The sequence below is a fragment of the Cydia amplana genome, chromosome 21 (assembly GCF_948474715.1).
Source record: "Cydia amplana chromosome 21, ilCydAmpl1.1, whole genome shotgun sequence".
NCBI classification, from domain to species: domain Eukaryota; kingdom Metazoa; phylum Arthropoda; class Insecta; order Lepidoptera; family Tortricidae; genus Cydia; species Cydia amplana.
The window spans coordinates 7,022,934-7,045,594 of NC_086089.1; the positions used below are offsets into that span (position 1 = coordinate 7,022,934).

Sequence of the window (22,661 nt, forward strand, 5' to 3'; positions counted from 1 at the left end):
CTGCATCCGGCCCTTGATCCAACCACCTAGCGAGAGTCTCTCAAGATGTTGGTCGAGACTCTTCGCTATTAGACCGTTCGCTGAAACAACTATCGGGACAATGATCGTCGAATCAACATCCCACATGGCGGTTATCTCGTGAGCCAAGTCTAGGTACTTACTTACTTATTATTATTATTATTACTTATAAATAAAAATTATGCTATGAATACATGTTTTTTTTTTCATGATGTTATTACCCGACTACGGCAAAGCAAAAGGAGGGTTATGATTTTGACCTTTATGTATGTGGGTATGTATGTATCAGGGATGTTGCGAACATCCGCATCCGCATCCGCAACCGCGGAACATCCGCATTATTTTCAACATCCGCATCCGCATCCGCATCCGCATAAAATCGATGCGGAGCTTATGCGGATGCGGATGTCGAACAAGTCGGTACAGGAACATATTAGCGGCGGCGTAAGTGCTAGGTAATTTCGTCATTACCTATAACGAAATCGTCTAGATCCAGAAAAGTCGGCGAAGTTACTGTTTATTAAATATAACGCACCTATATTCTTGCTCAAATACTAAACGTTTGGTTTTTTTTAATAAAAAATACTAAAAATTTAATATTTGACGTTTTCTAAGTACCTAATCTTGACATCCGCATCCGCATCCGCATCCGCGGATGTGAGCCTTTAAAAATCCGCATCCGCATCCGCATCCGCGGATGTCAAAAAATCTGCATCCGCAACATCCCTGGTATGTATGTATGTTCATCTGTTCCCTCATAACTTCAAAAGTACGCATTATAACTTGACAAATGATGTGTCATTCGAATTGTCTTGATTGTCCGCTGGTTATAGGCTTATAACGTCACATTAAATTGATCATGGCGCCCTCTAGAGGTCATAAAGTCAGGAACAAAAAAATTAAATGAAGTACAATACAATACTCTTTATTGCACACCTCACATACACGTAGTTTACAATAAATGTACAATAACATAAACAAAGACAATAGAGGTAACAACAGGCGGTCTTATCGCTTAAGAGCGATCTCTTCCAGACAACCTTTGGATATCGGAGACAAAATAATCAGAATATACGGTAGGTGGCGCAAATAAAAAATATGAAAAGTCGAATTGAATATAACCAAACAACACAAAACATTAATAAAGATAAACATACTTAAATACATACAACCATAAACATACATCTAGACATACATACATACATAAAAACTACAATATATACCTATTAAATAAAGAAACAACAGTGTCAATTATTATAAAAATAAAAACTAAGGTAGGGAAAGATAGTATTCCTTAAGGTTATGATGCCGTGTCATATATCATTTGAAAGAGCGTAATTAGCACATTTCAAATATGTACATACATACAATATGTACAGCTTTTGCCCCCGGTTTTGCTTGCATGTACCCAGTGCCGGCCCGAGCCCTTGATCAGGGTAGAGCGAAATCGGGTTTTGGCGCCCTTCGTTGAAGTTTTCAAGCTTATTTTCCACCCCCCTCGCTACGCTCGCGTCTTTTAAAACTTTTTTCTCATTTGCCATTTTTGCGCCCCCCTTGCCATCCGGCGCCTAGAGCGGCCGCTCCACTCGCTCTACCCTAGATCCGGCCCTGCATGTACCTACCCGATAAAACATTAATATTGCGGTTAAAACGAATTTCGGATCCGCTAGCGCTCAGGATTCTATAAATGCTGCGGGCGTAGCTCGACGTACGTGGCGCACTACAATGCCTACCATCTAAATATGTCTGGCGTAGCCCGATGTACGTGGCGCACTACAATACCGGGCACCGAAGGTGACCTCATACTAAATGTGTCGGGCGTCGCCCCACGTTCGTGGCGCACTACAATGCCGGGCACCGAAGGTGCTCTCATACTAAATGCGTCGGGCGCAGCCCGACGTCCGTGGCGCACTACAATGCCGGGCACCGAAGGTGCCCTTCATACTAATGCGTCGGGCGTAGTTCGACGTAGGTGGCGAACGACAATACCAGGCACTTCATACTAAATGCGTCGGGCATAGCCCGACGTACGTGTCGCACTGCAATGCCGGGCACCGAAGGTGCCCTCATACTAAAATAAATAAGTTTTTGGCAAAAATTTCATTTTTGGTACAAGCTTTTATCGCTGACTGTACTTTTCTTACGACAGACAACTAATACTCATCGAGACAATTCTAAAAACCCCTAACACTTATGAGTGTATATACCTTACGCCCCTTACGGTCACGTAATCGCCTTACGCTGTCTCGAGTTTATCATTTTTTCCCCACCTCAAAAAGTGCCCAGCGCCGCTAAAGAAGTTTTCACTTCAAAAATAAGTTCAAAAACTAAAACCCGACTACTGAAAAATTGCGCTCTTAAAAGTATGAAACAAGAAAAAAATTCATCTCGAAATCGCATTTAGAAAATATTTTATATTTATTATCTTTAAATTATAGATATTCAGAGGATAGCTGTGGTCGTATGCCACTATTCTTTAAACTTTAAAGCTTATGTTAGCTTAGTTATTTAATGTATTGTGTTGTTAAGAGGCCGGTATCGATTTTAGACGCAAAAATGTAAAATTGATAGATTTAGTCGATGAAATTGTACACCTTTTGTTACGTAATAGAAATAACAAGTACGGGTATCTATTAGCACGTGTTCTTATCTTGCATTTGTACAGATAATTTTTTTGAAAACTGACTCATTAAATTAGTAATGATTTTTTCTCTGATGGACGTTTAGGTAAACGCGCGTAAAGCACTGATTTAGTCGATCTTATTTGTAAATTTCGTAAAGGTTGGACTGCTAAAAATGATAATTTTGTACTACACATATCCTGTACTCCAACTTGCATAGACTACATTTTTATTTCAGGATATTGAACTAGAGTAAATGAAAGTTAGACGAAATCAATTTTCACCAGAAATTACTTCAAAACAAGTGAACATTTTTCGTGAAAATCGACTTAATTTCAACGTAATTTTGAGACTTAAACAATCTACAACATTTCCTGAAACTGTTCTTATACATAATTTTTTATAATTTATAACTATAATTTCTGGATGAATTTTTAAAAACTGCCCCTTCTCGTCATATATTGCCGGTGACGCACGCTCGGGACCTTATTATTAAAAGGCAAGATGAGAAGACATGTTAATAGAAACCAATACTTGTTATTTAGATATTACGTAACAAAAGGAGTACAATTTCAACGACTAAATCTATCAATTTTACATTTTGGCTCTAAAATCGTTAACGGAGCCTTAAATGGGTAAGTGGCAAGTTTGATGCCACGAATATTCGGCAACTATTCGGCATTCGGCCTATTCGGCCACTTTGCCGAATATTCGGTATTCGACCGAATGTTGCCTACTATTCGGCCGAATACCGAATATCTGTTGCACCTACTTAAAAAGAAAAATTGCACAATAAAAATAATCAAAAACTATGTAGGTAAGGTATATTTAGAATGTGTTCTTGGAAAGTTGTTAAATACGAAGACCCTTTTTTGAGCATTTGTTGATTAAAAAATATTTGTGTCATGCCGAATATTCGGTATTCGGCCAAAACCACTATTCGGGGCATCTCTAGTATTAATATTAATATGTCTTTCCTATCACGAAACAATGATGTTCCGGACCTGTGGGAGGCGTTTGCCGAGCCGAAGACAATATATTGCCTTTTGACATTTTAATGCCTGTAGGGGCTACACCGAGTGGATGCTGCCCTTGCCCATCATGGGACGCACGTGGAAGCAGCACCCGCCAAGGTGTATAAAGACTGAGATGCCACGAATATTCGGCAACTATTCGGTATTCGGCCTATTCGGCCTTTTTGCCGAATATTCGGTATTCGGCCAAATGTTGTCTACTATTCGGCCGAATACCGAATATCTCTTGCCTCTAACTAAAAAGAAAAATTACACAAAAAAATACCAAATTTAGGTATAAGTATTTAATATTTAAAAAGTATTATTGGAAAGTTGTTAAATAGGAAGACCCTTTATTTAAGCATTTGTTGATTATGAAATATTTTATTTTTATCATGGGTCTGATTTCATTGACTCTAACCCTACATTCATTAGTCCTGTTTTACAAAAAATATATCTTAGAACGAAACGTTGTGCTTTGTTGGCGAACAGTTTTCATAATATTGTGACTCACAATGTTCGCATCTCATGCCGAATATTCGGTCGCCGAATATTCGGTATTCGGTAAACCATTATTCGGGGCATCTCTAATAAAGACTAATTGAGAGTTGATGGAATCTAAAATGGACTAGGCTAGGCTATTGGGTCAAAGCCATGGACTTACTGGGCCTACTGGGCTACCGCTATGCTATGGCATTGTAAACCAGACGCCTGCCTAATAAAATGGTATAGGTAATACAATTTTATTTCGGGCAGATGGTGACTCGCCCCCACGTACAAGGTGAGCCCCCACATTAAGCTACATCTAAGTTGACTCAAGCGCAACACCGGTGCGAGGGCTGAGGGTAGAGAACTAGAGAGGTGTCACTGGACTTTAAACATACCTGTAGCTAACTTGCCACTTATGTTTTCACATCTACCCTCGAGAACGTAGATTTCACGACTCCACTCTGGACAGCCGGCTAAGGCAAGCCGGAGGCAGACAATCCTAATCTGTTATGTTGTGCTATTATAATTTAAACCTTTTTTTAAATACTGTAAAGATTGGGGGTGTCATTCTGAATCCCTAACAACGTTTGTCCTAAAGTCACTTGCCCTAACTGGTTTGTCCTAATGGGCACATGCCATAACGATCAATTGTCATAACGATTATTTTCTATAATGTAAGGTTCTGAAAAATGGTTAGGTTTTAGAACTTGCTGCCACAAAAGTGGGTTAGGTTAGGGTTCAACTGCGACCCTCGCAATAAAGAAAATATGCATAATAACATTCAGATAAGTAATCAATATTAGGATAACCAAAATTAGGGTTTTTAGTGTTAGGACAACAAGGATCATTATGACAAACAATATTAGGGAATGCATCGATAGGAGAAAAGACTAGGGATTTAGATATAGATCCAAGATTGGATTCCAGCGATAAAAAGTTTCTACTATAACTATTGCATACTGTTTAACAGTTGGAAAAGGTGAAAAAATATTTTATATTAACAAAAAATAATTTTCTCCAAATTAAATGTCGCCAAGTCGAGCAAAACAAAGAGGCACGGCCGTACCATCCTTTTCTCGAAGCGATTCAGGATTTCAGGCCATTTTCGACGTCCTGTAATTTTGTGCTGGCTGAATGGCTGAAGCTAGAACCCTGAATTTTCAGTAATCTATAGGGCTTAACATGCTTAAGATATATTCTCAAAAACATTCAATTTGAATTTGTAGTTTAAGAATGATTGTATGTGTTCCTTAATTTCGACACTGATTCACTCACTCACGATCATCATAATTCTAAGGTACTTTTAGCATACCCACAAGCTTCACATTTTAAACATAAGTAGTTTTCAGCTTATCAAGCCATAGAAAACCTAAAAATATTGCCATATCAGTCACGTTTTAAAGATCTAAGAACTGCATAAGTAAGTTTGTAATCCCATATAAATATATGCTATTACAAAATTACTGTTGCAGTTCCTACAAATAGTAGGTAAAGTAAAGGTACACTACGATGTACGATGTGAGTATGAATGAAGATGTGTTTAGTTATGATATGTGTATACATAGTATGGGTATGAGTACCCGAAAAGAAGGACTGCCTACAAAAAGAGATGAGATCTCATCAAAAACATTACATGTAAAAAGGTGCAAGTCTCGCAACGCTTCTATAGGTACTACAAAAAAGTTTAAGATGTAAAATGTGAAACCAAGTCGGTTATTTTAATCAGTGCCAGGGGGTGTTAAAACCGTATCAATAAGATATCTTTAATTTGTAATACATAGAATGACTTGGCAATCGCACATAATGCTTTACTCGTACCGTATGTACTCACCGTACCGTACACTAAATATGTGTAATGCTCAAACTGCAATTAGCGCTAGCGTTATGTTCAATTAGAATTATTTTTAATAGGTGACGATGATCCTTATGTCATTATGCAGCCGTGCGATGGCCAAGTCATTATACGTATTACAAATTAAAGATATCTTATTGATACGGTTTTAACACCCCCTGGCACTGATTAAAATAACCGACTTGGTTTCACATTACATCTTAAACTTTTTTGTAGTAGAAGCGTTGCGAGACTTGCACCTTTTTACATGTAATGTTTTTGATGATTTGTTTGTTTGTAGGTAATTGTATTGTATTCGTTCACAAAATAATATATCATCAAAATGGAGGCCTGAAAGTTAAATTGATTACCTCAATATTGACTTAGTCCATAGTTTCCCAAAGTGGTCAATACCGCCCCCCAGTGGACGCTGAAGAGTTTCAGGGGGGCGGTAAGGGCCGCGGAAGCGATTGGGGGGCGTTCATGCTGCCCAGGGGGGCGCTTCCGCAAGTGAAAAAAAAACTAAAATATTAGATACTTAATACAAATAGATTTATACCTGAGTAGGTATACGGTTTATTTGTGTTCCTACCTAAAACAGCATTTTGAGGAATTAATTCTCAACAAGCTGGAAATCGTTTTAATACCTTCATTTGGTCCTAAAATAAATGCGTGTAATCAGAGTTTGCTCAATTCCAGGAGGTGTGCATAAATTTTGTGAACCTTGGAAGTTCAATTTTTCCTTGGATTTCCAAACCACTCGATGTAGAAGGAATCATCAATTGGGATCAGATACCTACTTACTGGCGAAAAATAATTTCGGATTTTAATCCTCCCGTTTGTCAGGATTCGCATTCTACTTTTTTCGTATTTAACTATTCTCGTCCATGCTAACCTGTCTCGTGATTGTGAGAAGCAAAACTCGATTGTCTGGTAGCGCCGGCCGTGAGCGGTTGGCTGCCCGCTTTGTTATAGTTCTTATGCTTTGATACAGTTTATTTCTATTCACGGTTTAGCACAGTGATCTGAAATCTGAAATTTTGCATGTCGGCATGACATGTTTGTCATGCCGACAAACTGATATAAAAAAAAATCGCGGTGTCCATTGTAAAAATACATAAAAAACCAGCCAAGTGCGAGTCGGACTCGCGCACGGAGGGTTCCGCACCATCAACAAAAAATAGAGCAAAACAAGCAAAAAAACGGTCACCCATCCAAGTACTGACCCCGCCCGACGTTGCTTAACTTCGGTCAAAAATCACGTTTGTTGTATGGGAGCCCCACTTAAATCTTTATTTTATTCTGTTTTTAGTATTTGTTGTTATAGCGGCAACAGAAATACATCATCTGTGAAAATTTCAACTGTCTAGCTATCACGGTTCGTAAGATACAGCCTGGTGACAGACGGACGGACGGAGGGACGGACGGACGGACGGACGGACGGACGGACGGACGGACGGACGGACAGAGGGACGGACGGACGGACGGACAGCGGAGTCTTAGTAATAGGGTCCCGTTTTTACCCTTTGGATACGGAACCCTAAAAACACACTTTCAGAAATAATCGCTCCGAAAGACCGAAATTATGCCCCCATCCCCCTCCCCATAATACGAAAAAAACTAGGTATTTTGAACATACATAGTTGACCCATTTTTGAGTTATTGAAAAAAGTTATCCCCTCTCAGGTAAAATGACGGACGCGGGCAACTATGGAAATCTACGAGTACCTACACTGAGCATACAAGAAAGTAAAACGATTCAAACTTCCGGCACAAGTATGATAAGTAGTTAATCAATTTTGGAACGTTTAAAATAATTAGTTTACCTATAAATGATGAAGAAATTCGGCAGAGATCTCAATTTAAATGTCAACGTTACCTACCGTAAAACGGGGTCACCAGAAATCGCGGGGTGAATAGAGAAAATTTCGGTACTTTCCTTTACATTGTTATATTTTAAAAAGTAGACTACCATCCCCAATTCTTTTGAGATACAATTATAGTAGAATATTCAATATTTAATCTGGTAACACGAATCAAGCATGAAGATGATCACAAGTAATAAATATTTTAGTATGAAGTGAGGCCTTGTGAAAGTAAGATATATTGCCTATCTGATCTTTGACGTAGCAGTGAAATACAGGTTAGTTATTGTGTTATTTATAATGTATTAAGTAAACCAGTTCTTCTAGTGTTTAAATAATAAAAGATAATGCCGATTTTCCTTATTAATTAAAGATAAATGTGCAAAAAACAAATCATAACCGTTTTTACATCCCAACGGGGTGAATAGACACGACAACAGGGTGAGGAGACACGCCATATGGCTTCAACAGACACGTCATATGGGGTGAAAAGATACGACTGAGGGGTGAAGAATAACGAATAGGGGTGAATGGAAATATTTATGCTAGGGTTGTCAAAACGTATTTTCTCAAATTTTTAAATTATACAATACTATAAAGTATAAAATTTAGCAATGTTTCATATATTTTGGTATTAAATATGAGTTTTGAGTTTGAACACTTTTTTATCATAGTTATTCATTGTGATTTTATGTATTGTGATATGAATATTTATCACTGCTCCTTAAATAATAGGTAGGTACTTAAAGAATATGCTTCTAGTGTAAGCTAAGTTGATTTTTTATATACAATTCTCATACGTTTTATGAGTATGTGACTAGTTTAATTATAGTTGATTTATAAAAAAGTGATTTAGTGAAATTCAGTTTATTTATTTACTTTTATCCTAATAAAAACCTATTTGAAGTTTGTGACAGCCGTGACTGTTTTTTCTAATCACCCCATATGACGTGTCTATCGACCCCGTTTTACGATATGTCGAAATCGGGTAGTTTTTCTTCATTTTCTCTAAAATCAGCGGGTTGAAATTAAAAATAAGTAGGTATACAGAATTGAAGAACTAAGCAAGACTCAAATCATGATGTCAAAATTATTACTTTTATCATTTGGATTCTTGGTGAAAATCGTCCTTGAAGTTGAAAATCGTGTCTATTCACCCCGTTTTACGGTACCTATAATTAACTCTTTAAAATTGGGCACAAATTACATTATACCATGATGTTCCATATAACTTGATATGCATGGACACATTTACCCGCTTGTAAACAGTAATTTTATATAGCTATAACATCGCCTTTTTCAGATTAAATTGTTTACAAACGAACCATGCGGGTTATAAGAGCGCTTTAGTTTAAAGTTCACATCACGTTTGTCGTTAATGGTTAGACAGAGAAGAAAGACCGAGTACCTACGTATATAAACACATTAAAATGGATACCTACAGCATTAGAGGGAGAAACAAACAAAGCGCATTTCACGCTAAGCACATTAACTTAACATTTGCTTAAATAATTGTGAATAGCTTTGTAACTAAAAAGGGTTGTGATTTTCAATAACAGAAGGCGTCACTCAGTGCACTTTTAACACAATTATGCCAAAAAAAAAACCAACAACGGGTTGCACTCCGGGAGTGCCGACAGAAGTGAAAACTCAATGACTAGTCCAAAATGTCTGCAGCACTATGTATAATTGACCCATCCTGCATCCTCCTTTCTATTGAAAAACTTTAGTTCCGAAATTGCTGGTCAGTGAGCTTGTTTAAAATTCGAAATACAAATTTGTAGCGTTAATTGTTTAAAATTCGAATAGAAATTGTAAAGTTACCTTGCAGACCTCGCATCTAAATATATTTGGTCATGATATTTTGAGTTTTATTCACCAGTACTAGAGTTCATTTTATTAGCGATTTCATCGAGATGTACCTAGCTTTATTGATGTCGGGAACCCAGTGCACAAACCACGGGTCAAGCCTGATGACGTCAACTAATCTCAAGTGCTGCGCCGGACAGTTCCTATCGACCCTTGACACGTGTAGACGCATTGATCTCCGATTATTAATTGTGATTACCTAATTAGTGATTCTGATTAGAGATTTGGCAATACAAGGATGTTGTATGTTGTTTATTGACTTTCGTGCAATTATAGTGTGTCTCAGTTGAATCTAGACTGTTTTACTATCTCGAGGAACCCTAGGACTAATTAGTCATTAGGATGCCCACAAATAGACAATAATCTGATGATCCAGGCCATTCTGCGACATATTTGAGTGATATAAAGTTAGAATGTAACTGTGAGATACTCGTATTTCAGCCCGTACAAGATTAGAACCTTTTCCATGTAATGTCATTGAGTTTTTCTTTATTGATTTAAATGCCATCTAAATGTGGCCATCTAAATCTTACGGTCACGTGATCGCCTTACGCTGTCTCGAGTTTATCATTTTTTCCCCACCTCAAAAAGTGTCCAGCGCCGCTAAAGAAGTTTTCACTTCAAAAATCGTGGCACACTTTTATTTCTGACTGTACTTATTCTTATTTGCATGTCTATCTAGCGAGTACTTCTTGCTTGAGACCTTTCTAATGAGCCTAACTCGTTGTGTTTGTGTTTTTCCATCGAGGAGTTCCTTTGGCTGCCTACGGACCAGGCATGTTGCGGATGTAGATATTTTGACATCCGCGGATGCGGATGCGGATGCGGGAAGAAAAGGCCGGACCAGGAAGCGATGGCTTGATGTCGTTAAGGAGGACATGCGTGCCAACGGACTCACCACCAGGGACGCCGAAGATCGGGTAAAGTGGACACGATGGAGTCGGAAGGCGGACCCCGGGTCCTCGCGCCCCGCGCGGGGGCACAGCTGGGATTGACGCCAGGATGATGATGATGATGATGATGGATGCGGATGCGGATATTTAAAGGCTCACATCCGCGGATGCGGATGCGGATGTCAAGATTAGGTACTTAGAAAACGTCAAATATTAAATTTTTAGTATTTTTTATTTAAAAAAAAACGAAACGTTTAGTATTTGAGCAAGAATATAGGTGCGTTATATTTAATAAACAGTAACTTGGCCGACTTTTCTGGATCTAGACGATTTCGTTATAGGTAATGACGAAATTACCCAGCACTTACGCCGCCGCTAAGACGTTCCTGTACCAACTTGTTCGACATCCGCATCCGCATAAGCTCCGCATCGATTTTATGCGGATGCGGATGCAGATTCGCAACATCCCTGCTACGGACTGCATCATCAGATCACCACCCTGCTAGCATATTATTGCATTGGCACCGGAATTACAATAGTACTCCAAATTTCAACTGAATCAGATACTGGGAAGTTGTTCAAATTATAGTTACAAGATCTAAAATTACAAATAAAAATAAAAATTATAAATAAAAAAAAATACAAAACGCTTCAAGTCCTTCCTGGTGCAAAGGTGCCCATGATGCTCGCAGCATTACCACGCTGGATGGATCACCACGGACTAGGGTTACCAGATCGAAAGGCGCTATTATCGGGAAATAAAAAAAAAAATCGGGATTTTGAGACTTAAGTCGGGAAAAAGAAAACATTCAAATTAAAGTACCTAATTGTATTAAAAACAACGATATTTTACATTATTGGCTGGCACTACGTAAACTGCTCTGCCCATAGACGTTTTTATAACGCTGATGCGCTCGACACGGGTCGCTCGCTCGCTCGACGACAGTTCGGAATTTGAAATTATTGTTTTATAACGTGCAGCTGTTTTTCGGGACATTAATTTCCACTTTGTCGGGAATCGGGAACACATGCTAAAAATCGGGAGAATCCCGCCAAATCCCGACCATCTGGCAACCCTACCACGGACCTTTGCACGAGGAACGAGAACGACTCGGGGCCTTCCCCTTTCTGTCTGAGTCGATGTCCGAAGTCGCGTGTGAAGCGCTCCGCATCGGCTCCCCCAGCTACCCGCCGTTTCAACTGCGAAAGGGACGATTATGTAGGCAGGGGAGAGAGGATCATATTTTCGACGCTTCACATCCGCTTGTGTTTCCGCTGCCGCTCCGGCCACGCGTGAGGTACGGCTGACATGGGAGGCGGCGAAGGTACTGACGCACGTAGCGTCCCATACCAAACACCGCCCCCTTTCCCATGGTACCAAAGTCAGGCCATCAGGCCGTTTACCGTCGGTACGAGTGTATATGGCAATTGTCCAGAATAAAAAAAAACTTGAAAATAAACATACAGCAATACATATATAGCTGGTCAAGCAGATCTTGTCAGTAGAAAAAGGCGACAAATTAGAAAAATGTAGGCGCGAAGGGATATCGTCCCATAGAAAATTTGAATTTCGCGCTTTTTTTTTACTGTCAAGATTTGCTTGATCAGCTATACTACAAAACGTCAAAAAGAAAACAGATTATTATAATATTATACAAAGAAATTATATATATAAAGTTTGATTTTTAAACCAATGGTCGTACTTATTTCTTGTAACTTGTGTGCAAAATTATAATTTGATACTACCAATTGCTTTTCGGTGAAGTAAAATATCAGCCATGAGGAAGACGGAGTAGCCACAATGAGCAATTTTTTTCTCCTCTGGGTTAGATGCCAGTAAAACAGGGAGCGATAGTGAAGAATGCGGCAAAATAAACATTTATAGTTAGTAGTTATTAATAGACTAACGTAATGGACCCTATAATGGACGTGGAACCGGTAATGGGACATAAAACCACAAATCCTCTAAAATAAGTATGTAAAAGTAGTTTATAAACACTGGCAATATTTAACCATAAATAAGAGTCATATTAGAGCTGTTTAAGTTTGACTTTTTATTAATTTCGGTTACTTTTTAAGAAATTGGCGCCAACCCAAAAGTTGCCGTGTCACTGAAAAAATAACCAGTAAGAATTCTTAACAACTTCGCTAAGAGAGGTGAGTTCATATATTAAATTGTAATTAAATATTTCTTGGTGTAAACTAGAATGTGTTTTGTTAATTGCATTTACCATGAGATAAGGTATACAACACACTATGTTGCGACTCTAGATATGTATAAAAAATAGTGGTATTTTGCCCAATCCCATTATAGGAGCTGTAAAACTGCATACCTCCTATGATGGGACAATTTACATAATGATGCTTGCCATGGCGTAATTTCATGTTTAAACAATACAGAAGTATAATGTAGTTACGAACTATGTCAGGAGGTCTCCTCGGACCAGATCTTATGATGGAGACAGGAGGTGGCCATAGGAACTCTGTGATAAACGCAACCTAATTGTGTTTGTGTTTATTAGAATTGTCTCGATGAGTATTAGTTGGCTGTCGAAAGAAAAATACATTCTTACATAAAAGCTTAAAATACCAAAAATGACTAATAACTAGTTTTTTGCCAAAAACTTATTCCCTTTTCCAATATCTTATACTGATCGGGTATGTCCATTATGGGGGGCCCATTACTGGAGCTTTGCTGTCCATGACTGGAGAAAAAAAACATACTTTTAATTTATTAATTATGTGGAAACTAATTGCAGTATCTTTGATACAACACGCCTTAAACATGAAAGAAGGATAGGATATTCATCTTTTAACAAGCTAAGCGGTAGTACTTTTACATGTATCAGGGAAATATCACAAATACTCCAGATTTCCTCTTAAATGTCCCATGACTGGTGCCGTTACTATACTTTTTTATTTGACGCAACAGCAAGCTCATAGCCCCCTATGAGCAAATCTGTTAGGTGCAGGCTTAAGGGCTAATCCAGGGGGAAGCTGAGCGCAGGCGACTAGGTTGCATCTGCTTATCAACCTCTTCTTACTTTTACCTCAGGTCCTTTGATTCTCTTCTTCTTCCGGCCTTGTCCCATTTCTAATTGGGGTCGGCTCTCCTAATCCTCCTTCTCCAGAGATATCGTTTCTGGGTCGTCACTGGATCAAAATTGTTATTGGAGAGATCCTTTTTAATAACTGCATGACATCCATGTATTAGTAAGGAGTCTGCCACGTGGATTTGGTCCCGATATGAGGCCCGATAGGTCTTCTCATGACATGCCGTACCAGCGCAGGCGCGATTCTGTGACTGTCTTGTATTGGCCTAATCTTATAGCTTCCGCAGATGTAGACATTAGGCACTTTATCGAGCATTTCTGCCACATGCACTCTGTTCACCAGCTCAGGTCCTTTGATTAATAAAAATGTGACGTCCCACGGGTAAAGGTACCTTATGGCCGTTGGCGCTTACGCTATTATTAACGCCGCTCCGCCGCCGCGCGCTATTATTATTGCGGCGCTATGCGACGTAAGCGCCAGGTGCCATAAGGTACCTTTTGCCGTGGAACGTCACAAATAATAAATTACGGTAATATCGTAAGAACTAGTGCCTGTGCCATACGCTAAATTGGCCGCCTATGCCTGCCTACTTTAGTAGTTTATGCAACAGTGATATAATAAGGGTTCTTAAAATTCAAGGGTCGAAGTTACAAAACGAGACGTAGTCGAGTTTTGTAAAAAAAGACCCGAGAATTTTAAGAACCAATTATGAGCTGTTGCATACATTACTTTTTCTATGACAGCTGCAGCAAAAAAAAAAAAAATAAAAAAAAAAAAAAAAAAAAAGAGTTATTATTTAAAAAAAATTGAGTTATTATTTAAAAAAAAAAAGAGTTATTATTGTAAATGAAAACATACCTCTTTCAATCAAGATGATCGGAACTTGTATCTTTAAAAAAAATAAAGCAGTTGTATTATATCTTATGAGCCTATAGACAAAGCATTCAAATGACATTGCTTTAGATATCACTGTCAGTCATTTAATTGACACATTTAAGTGCTGGAGTAGAAAAAGTTGTTATTAATGTTGAATTTTTAATAGCATATAAGACATCAGCGGGCGGTGTATATTAAAATAATAATAATAATAATTTCAGCCTATAAACGTCCCACTGCTGGGCACAGGCCTCCTCTCATACGCGAGAGGGCTTGGGCTGTAGGCCCCACGCTAGCCCCATGCGGATTGGGGACTTCACATACACCTTTGAATTTCTTCGCAGATGTATGCAGGTTTCTTCACACTAGGGTTGCCCGATGGTCGGGATTTGGCGGGATTCTCCCGATTTTTAGAATGTGTTCCCGATTCCCGACAAAGTGGAAATTAATGTCCCGAAAAATAGCTGCACGTTATAAAACAATAATTTCAAGTTCCGAACTGTCGTCGAGCGAGCGAGCGACCCGTGTCGAGCGCGTCAGCGTTATAAAAACGTCTATGGGCAGAGCAGTTTACGTAGTGCCAATAATGTAAAATATCGTTGTTTTTAATACAATTAGGTACTTTAATTTGAATGTTTTCTTTTTCCCGGCTTAAGTCTCAAATCCCGAAAAATTTATATTTTTTCCCGATAATAGCGCCTTTCGATCTGGCAACCTAGCTGGGACCAATAATGTAATGTACCTGAATGTACCTAATCATGGACCGCCTCTAAAGCCCCCTCGACACTCGCGTTCGTGGCTTCGCATCGCGATTCACGCACATAGTCTGGATGGGGCTTAAAACAACCAAAATGGGAACCACATTCATGCATACGCCGACGACATCCTCCTAAATTGCACCACCACATCCAGGAGCTCCGAAACAAGACCATATCCTTCATAGACATGTATCCATTTGTGTCATTAAAACGTTTTTTTAACGCGCGTTGTAAAAGCGCTCGTGAGTATGGGGCCTTAGCCCCCATTCGCACGGCAGCTTTTTCAACGCGCGTTAAAAAAGCGCTTGAATCTGTCCGCACTCTAAATTCGATTTAACAACCAAGGCATAAAGTTTAAAATCCAATAACGCTTGATAAAAAGCGCCACCGCTGTCGTGTCAATAAATACACATATATCCATTTGTGTCATTCAAACGCTTTTTTAACGCGCGTTGAAAAAGCTGCCGTGCGAATGGGGGCTTACTTCTTTTGCTAAGCCACCTCCATACTCTGGAGTCTGGAGGGGGCTATAGCTTGGCCGCACACCCACGGAATTTACATGTGCAAGCGAGACAGCGCTATGCATTTGTAGAGGGACGTCCCGTTCCCACCTGATATTCCGTACGGAAACCAAATGAAAATTCCGTGCTTGTGTGGCCAGGCTATCATATCCTTGAAATCTTTGCCGGAAAACATAATAGCCTTAACACACTACCGCACCGCACCAAGGCCACGTTGCGCCGCAACAATATGTGAGAGCACCGCAACGCGACCTTGGTGCGTCGCACCCATAAATAAGAGCGAGAGACAGATATCTCTTTCTCGCTCTCACTTATGGGTGCTACGCACCAAGGTCGCGGGCGGTGCGATAGTGTGTTACCACAAAAAAATACTCATCCTATAAACTATACTCATCCTTTTCTTTTGGGTGCTAGTACTAGTGTAAGACAAAGACAGTATGATTCTCTCTGTCTATGTTTGAAATGAGACAGTCCTTTGACAAATTATAATTTATGTACTTGGTCAACCAGATCTTGACAGTAGAAAAAGGCGGCAAATTTGAAAAATGTAGGCGCGAAGGGATAACGTCCCATAGAAAATTTGAATTTCGCGCCTTTTTTTACTGACAAGATTTGGTTGACCAGCTATAATACATCATAATACCAGTACAGTTTTTGCTTTATTTTTTGCGCATGACAACATTATTGAATCGTAAACTTAAAAATCGTCGTCCCATCCCTAGAATATCACTCTATGTGTCAAATATTTATAGTCTGTGGTATGCAGCGAAAAGTGGACGCCAATTATTGGGCTGTACATTCCTGGGTTGAGCAATCCCAGGTCGAGCATTATCGGTACGGGCCAATAATATGCGACCAATACTCGGCGTTCACTAAATGGATTCGTATTATTGGGTCGTGTATTATTGGGTTGAGCGTTATCAGGGTGTACAAGCTTGGTCCGTGCCAATAATATGAAGCCACTGTTTGGACAGGGCAATAATGTACAACCCAATAACTGGCGTCCAAAAAAGTGGACGCCAATTATTGGGCTGTACATTCCTGGGTTGAGCATTAACCGGACTCGTAACAACGTATCGACGCTTTTGACGTTTTGACGTTTCCATTGACAGATGTCGAAGAACTCGAAGATTGCGTTTCGTTACTCCCACTGTTGTAACTTTTCTTTTGAAATGTTTTATTGCTACCTCCAATTCGTTTGTGCGAATTTTTAGCAATGAATGCGGTTTCTGATTTAACCTCAAAATCTGTACTCATATCCAATAACTTTGTTTTTATAGAATCTGCACTTATAGTCATCCCCGAATGCTCAATAGCCATAATCATCGGGCTAAATTTCTCTGGAAGACCCGCCAATAACAAAGAACCGATCCACTCATCGTTTATCTCGAAACCAGTACCTTTTAATTTCTGTGCCGTTTCCACTAACTGTGTCACGTACGCAGTCATAGACTCACTTGTTTCTAGGCGTATTGAAATTAAATTCCTCAGCAAGCTAATCTTACGCGTGTAACCGGAGTCGTCAAACAATGATTTTAGCTTAATCCAAGTACTTCTCACTGAAGTCTCGCCTTTAATATGGACATAAAGCGAAGGATCAATGGTTAAAACCATCTTAGCTCTGGCTTTTTTGTCGCTTGCATCGTCTAGCACATGCTGGCTGGCCAAGTCGACACCCTCCAAGACGAGAAAGTTTTCCACAGCAAACGCCCAGTCGTCGTAGTTTTCTCGCCCTTTCAACTTTGGAACGTTCACTGAATAGTTCGCTGACATTTTATTACTGTGCACTACGAAAAACTACCGAAAAAACTCCGAAAAACTAATTAAATACGAGCTGGACCCGTAACCTAATGAAACTTCAAGTTGGGTTGCAAATGAACTGACGTTTTATTTAAAAAAACACGTTATTACTTAGTTTACAACAGATGGCGCTAGTGGTAATACATATACTATTATTTTGTTACTATGATAGAAAATTAGATTTACAACACTAATTTAGTTAACATTGTCAATTCGCACATGATGTTCATGTTTGTTCAGCAATTGCAGAAAAACAAAAGACTATCTCGGTTCGAATTATACTTTTTTTTAATGTCAATGAATAAACCTTAGCGGCCAGTAACGAAAGAAATTTTAGAAGAGGTCGTAAGATATCAATACCGAGAATATTTTGAACGCCCCTCGTACATGTATCTACAGTAGAGATCACCTAAAGTACAATATGAAGCCTATAAATTAACTCTTGGTCACCACAAATTTGCAGTCACGTAATAATGCAGTGTGAAATGGACACAATGCAATGATCAATTGCATTCTGATGGCATTACCATATAAAATGGTGAAAGTTGCAACTCAATAATGCTGCTTACAACGAAGCATTTTGAAAATTAATTGCAATGTCGTCACATCGTAAATACTTCATAATACGGCGTCTGTTTAGTCTGTGGTCTAACCAATTAACCCTTAAGAAATCATAGTAATTATAATATTATAAAAAAGTAAGTAAATGTAGGTGTACACGTACTTGCAAGTAGAAGCAGTCTTTCGCCTTCCGCTTGTTCGGTAGATCCGCTGAACTCTATAGTAGCTGCGCACAGGTTCAGAGCTTGACTGGCCTGAAACATTTATTTAGTGCATTATAATAATATTTATAATCATAAAAAGCTTTATTCTTTCCACACATACTTTCAAACAAAATAAACGTTAATTTAAAATAAATTTAACTTCAAATTTAACTTAAAAAATATGTGGGCCCCTTTCGGGTAAAAGCCGCCCCCAAGGAATTCCATTTCTCTCTATTTTGGGCTGTCTCTAGCCATTATTGACCTGCCGTTTCTACTAGTTCATCTGACCATCTGCCACGTGGTCGGCCTTTGCCTCTTGAGCCCTGCGGCCCAGACCACTTTACTGTTCGTATGGTCCATCTGTCGTCTCCACAGACAAGATATCCTCCAGACTGAGCATAGTAGCGCTACCCCCTCTGCCACAAATATACGGTAGTTTTACTCCATTTTCGAGTCAAAGTGTCTTTGTGTGACGTCCGTGTCTTTGAACGGAACAATCACGGCACGGGACTCGCTCACCTCGTCCCCCCCACACCAGTATTTTTGGCAGCATCGGTTTGATGAAATAATTGCTCTAAATTCCGTCTAGAGGATTCCTGGTCTATGGCCGTCTCTATATCTGGCAACGTGTCCTGCCCACTTCCATTTTCTGTAATTTTAGTTTTTCTTCTACTCTATTATCCTTTAATTGTGCCTTATTGTTTTGTTATTGTGTTATTGGGCTTATTGTTATTGTAGAGTCCAATACGAAATAATCCGAGAAATCGTAGGGGATCCCCGCTGAACCCCACACCCTATGAGCTGTCACGTGGCTCGGGTCCGTATAAGGACTCATTTAGACGGTGCGAGAACTCGCGCATGCGAGTTTCATTACATTGCGTCATTTGATCGGTCGGCTGAATTAATGTAACCTCAATGGTCCGCAATGTAACTAAAATCGTATCAGAGTTCGCGCCCTAGTCTAGTGTCCAGAAGTTAGTGTTATATTTCAGTATTTCTAACGTCTACTTGGAACACAATCGGCCCGAAAGTATACAATTTTCAAAATCCATCCGCATTCGGAATTCCGTTATATGTGTGATAACCTGTCCTGTGATATGACAGTCTGCTGTTTAGCGACCTCTGCATGCAGCTCTTTGATCCGCTGTCGCACGGCTGTGACGTTCACGGCGGGCTCATCGGGCGTGGCCGGGATTTAACACAGTCTGCGTTATATGTGTGATACTGTACCTGTGATATGACAGTCTGCTGTTTAGCGACCTCTACCTGTAGCTCTTTGATCCGTTGTCGCACGGTCGTGACGTTCACGGCGGGCTCATCGGGCGTGGCCGGGATTTAACACAGTCTGCGTTATATGTGTGATACTGCACCTGTGATATGACCGTCTGCTGTTTAGCGACCTCTGCCTGCAGCTCTTTGATCCGCTGTCGCACGGTCGTGACGTTCACGGCGGGCTCGTCGGACGTGGCCGGGATTTCCCGCAGTCTACGTTATATGTGTGATACTGTACCTGTGATATGACCGTCTGCTGTTTAGCGACCTCTGCCTGCAGCTCTTTGATCCGCTGTCGCACGGTCGTGACGTTCACGGCGGGCTCGTCGGGCGTGGCCGGGATTTCCCGCAGTCTACGTTATATGTGTAATACTGTACCTGTGATATGACCGTCTGCTGTTTAGCGACCTCTGCCTGCAGCTCTTTGATCCGCTGCCGCACGGTCGTGACGTTCACGGCGGGCTCGTCGGGCGTGGCCGGGATCTCCCGCAGTTTACGTTATATGCGTGATACTGTACCTGTGATATGACAGTCTGCTGTTTAGCGACCTCTGTCTGCAGCTCTTTGATCCGCTGCCGCACGGTCGTGACGTTCACGGCGGGCTCATCGGGCGTGGCCGGGATGTCCCGCTCCCTACGTTATATGCGTGATACTGTACCTGTGATATGACAGTCTGCTGTTTAGCGACCTCTGCCTGCAGCTCTTTGATCCGCTGTCGCACGGTCGTAACGTTCACGGCGGGCTCGTCGGGCGTGGCCGGGATCTCCCGCTCGGGAGACGTGTGCCGGATGACGCGCATTGGCGTCGATGGCGTTGACGACTGTACAAGAACGAATGTTAATTTTGACATGTATTTAATTAGGTTTCATATCAAGCATTATTATTTTTTGCACCTGGAAGCAACAGTCAGTTCGCCATTAAGTTTATGAGACATTTTGAGATGTATACAATTGGCCATACAATATAATCCTTAATAAATACCTACCGATCCAGCCCACCAGTTTCCGGCCGGGCGTCCCTGCACTACATCTAAGCTCGAGAACTCTATAAATGGTCCTTTCGATAAAAAAAAACTTTAAAACCCCTCACCGCGCTCTGCATCGCCCTTGTCGGCGCGCGGCGTGGCTGGCTGCGTCTTCAGCGGCGACTTGAACTGCCTCTCCTTGCTGGTACACGATGGTTGACAGGCTGCCCTGACCTATAGCTACAGTTAGAGCCCCTCACCGCGCTCTGCATCCTCCTGTAGAAGCTGACGCTGTGCACGAGCTCGGCGCCCTTGTCGGCGCGCGGCGTGGCTGGCTGCGTCTTCAGCGGCGACTTGAACTGCTTATCCTTGTCCTGGTATACGAAACTGGTTGAGGACAGGCTGCCGTTCTGCAACCAGGGTTAAAACTTAAGAAATGCCCTCTGATTACAGTTAACACATTCATTGCCACCCAGCCAAACAAGACATCCGCGTCAGGCCACAAAAATTTCGTCATATAAAGCTGTAGTACCACGATCCCGATTATCGGGTCGTCCGGCCTGGGAACGAAATCATAAAATACCCGATAGCCGAGTTTTCGGCACTGAATGTGTTAAACAAACTCTGCACAGACTTTGAAGTTACAAAGTGTGGAAGGAACACCATATGTATGTCAGTTTTTCATAGAAACTTGACAATTATGGTGACTCTTCCACTTGGTCCGACTTTAAGAAAGGTGAAATGAATTAATGTTAAGAATCAATTTAATTACGTAATAATATGTCTTTAAAAACCATGGGCATTTCTTTAGTTTTTGAACTACTAGTACTAATATTAAGCGTCACAATATCAAATTCTTGTTATGTCAAAAAAATACAAAAACACATAGATTGTGACGTGATTATATTTTTAGGGTTCCGTACCCAAAGGGTAAAAACGGGACCCTATTATTAAGACTCCACTGTCCGTCGGTCCGTCCGTCCGTACGTCTGTCACCAGGCTGTATCTCACGAACCGTGATAGCTGGACAGTTGAAATTTCCACAGATGATGTATTTCTGTTGCCGCTATAACAACAAATACTAAAAACAGAGTAAAATAAAGATTTAAGTGGGGCTCCCATACAACAAACGTGACTTTTGACCGAAGTTAAGCAACGTCGGGCGGGGTCAGTACTTGGATGGGTGACCGTTTTTTTGCTTGTTTTTTGTTGATGGTGCGGAACCCTCCGTGCGCGAGTCCGACTCGCACTTGGCCGGTTTTTTTCATTATGGTAACTTGACATAACTTCTCGTCTTAGCCTTTTCGGTGCGGATGGCACGACAGGCGTGATATCAATGTTTTTAACGTATGGCGTATGACACGACAGGCGTGTCATCATATTCTATGGCCTAAGACACGCCTGTCGTGTCATGAAATAATTGAAGGGATGTTTACAAAAACAACATAACTGCTTAGAGCGGTTGACACTTTTTTAAGAACATTGTTAATCGTTTCAGGTGTCAACCAGTGTAGTCAGTTATGTTGTTTTTGTAAACACCCCTTCAATTGTTCGCCGCTACAGCCAACAATTTTCGGAAATGGAACACCCAACGGTTATTATAAATCCTAATAAATATTTGGGGACGTTTTTTTTTTTTTTTTTTATAACCATGAATGAGACAAGTGACCTTCTCTCCCTATCTCTCTCGCTCACCTTGTTAAGTTTAGGCGGCGTGGGTCCATCGCTCTCGTCCAGCGCCTCGTCCAGCAGGTCGTCCAGCTCGCTGTTGCACTCGCTCTGGGAATCCTCAGAGTCCGACTCTTTTACTGCCTTTTTGTAGCTCGAGTTGTTTTTCTTTACCACCTGTAAAGTATAAGAAAAATATATAGATATTTCACATAAATACATACATACATATAATCACGCCTATTTCCCGGAGGCACAGAATAAATAATAGTACTAAGTACAGAATACTGACTCTCTAACAAAACGCGTCTGTTACGATCAGCACAGATATGGCCGCTAGGTGGCGACAGCGCCACGCGCGGCTTATGGCTTTCCCCAAAATTGG

At 40.5% G+C, this 22,661-nt stretch overlaps 1 protein-coding gene across 1 annotated transcript in view; it reads right to left on the reverse strand.

Annotated features, from left to right (window-relative positions):
• The window catches only part of LOC134657994 (anillin), a 103,955-nt gene that overhangs the window by 17,502 nt on the left and 63,792 nt on the right, over nucleotides 1–22,661 (reverse strand). The window contains exons 12-15 of the mRNA XM_063513589.1: nucleotides 22,304–22,453; nucleotides 20,869–21,018; nucleotides 20,303–20,464; nucleotides 18,333–18,423 (exon numbers count right to left, since the gene is read on the reverse strand). Of these exons, the coding sequence (XP_063369659.1) occupies nucleotides 18,333–18,423; nucleotides 20,303–20,464; nucleotides 20,869–21,018; nucleotides 22,304–22,453 (553 nt within the window). The remainder of the gene's footprint in view (nucleotides 1–18,332; nucleotides 18,424–20,302; nucleotides 20,465–20,868; nucleotides 21,019–22,303; nucleotides 22,454–22,661) is intronic.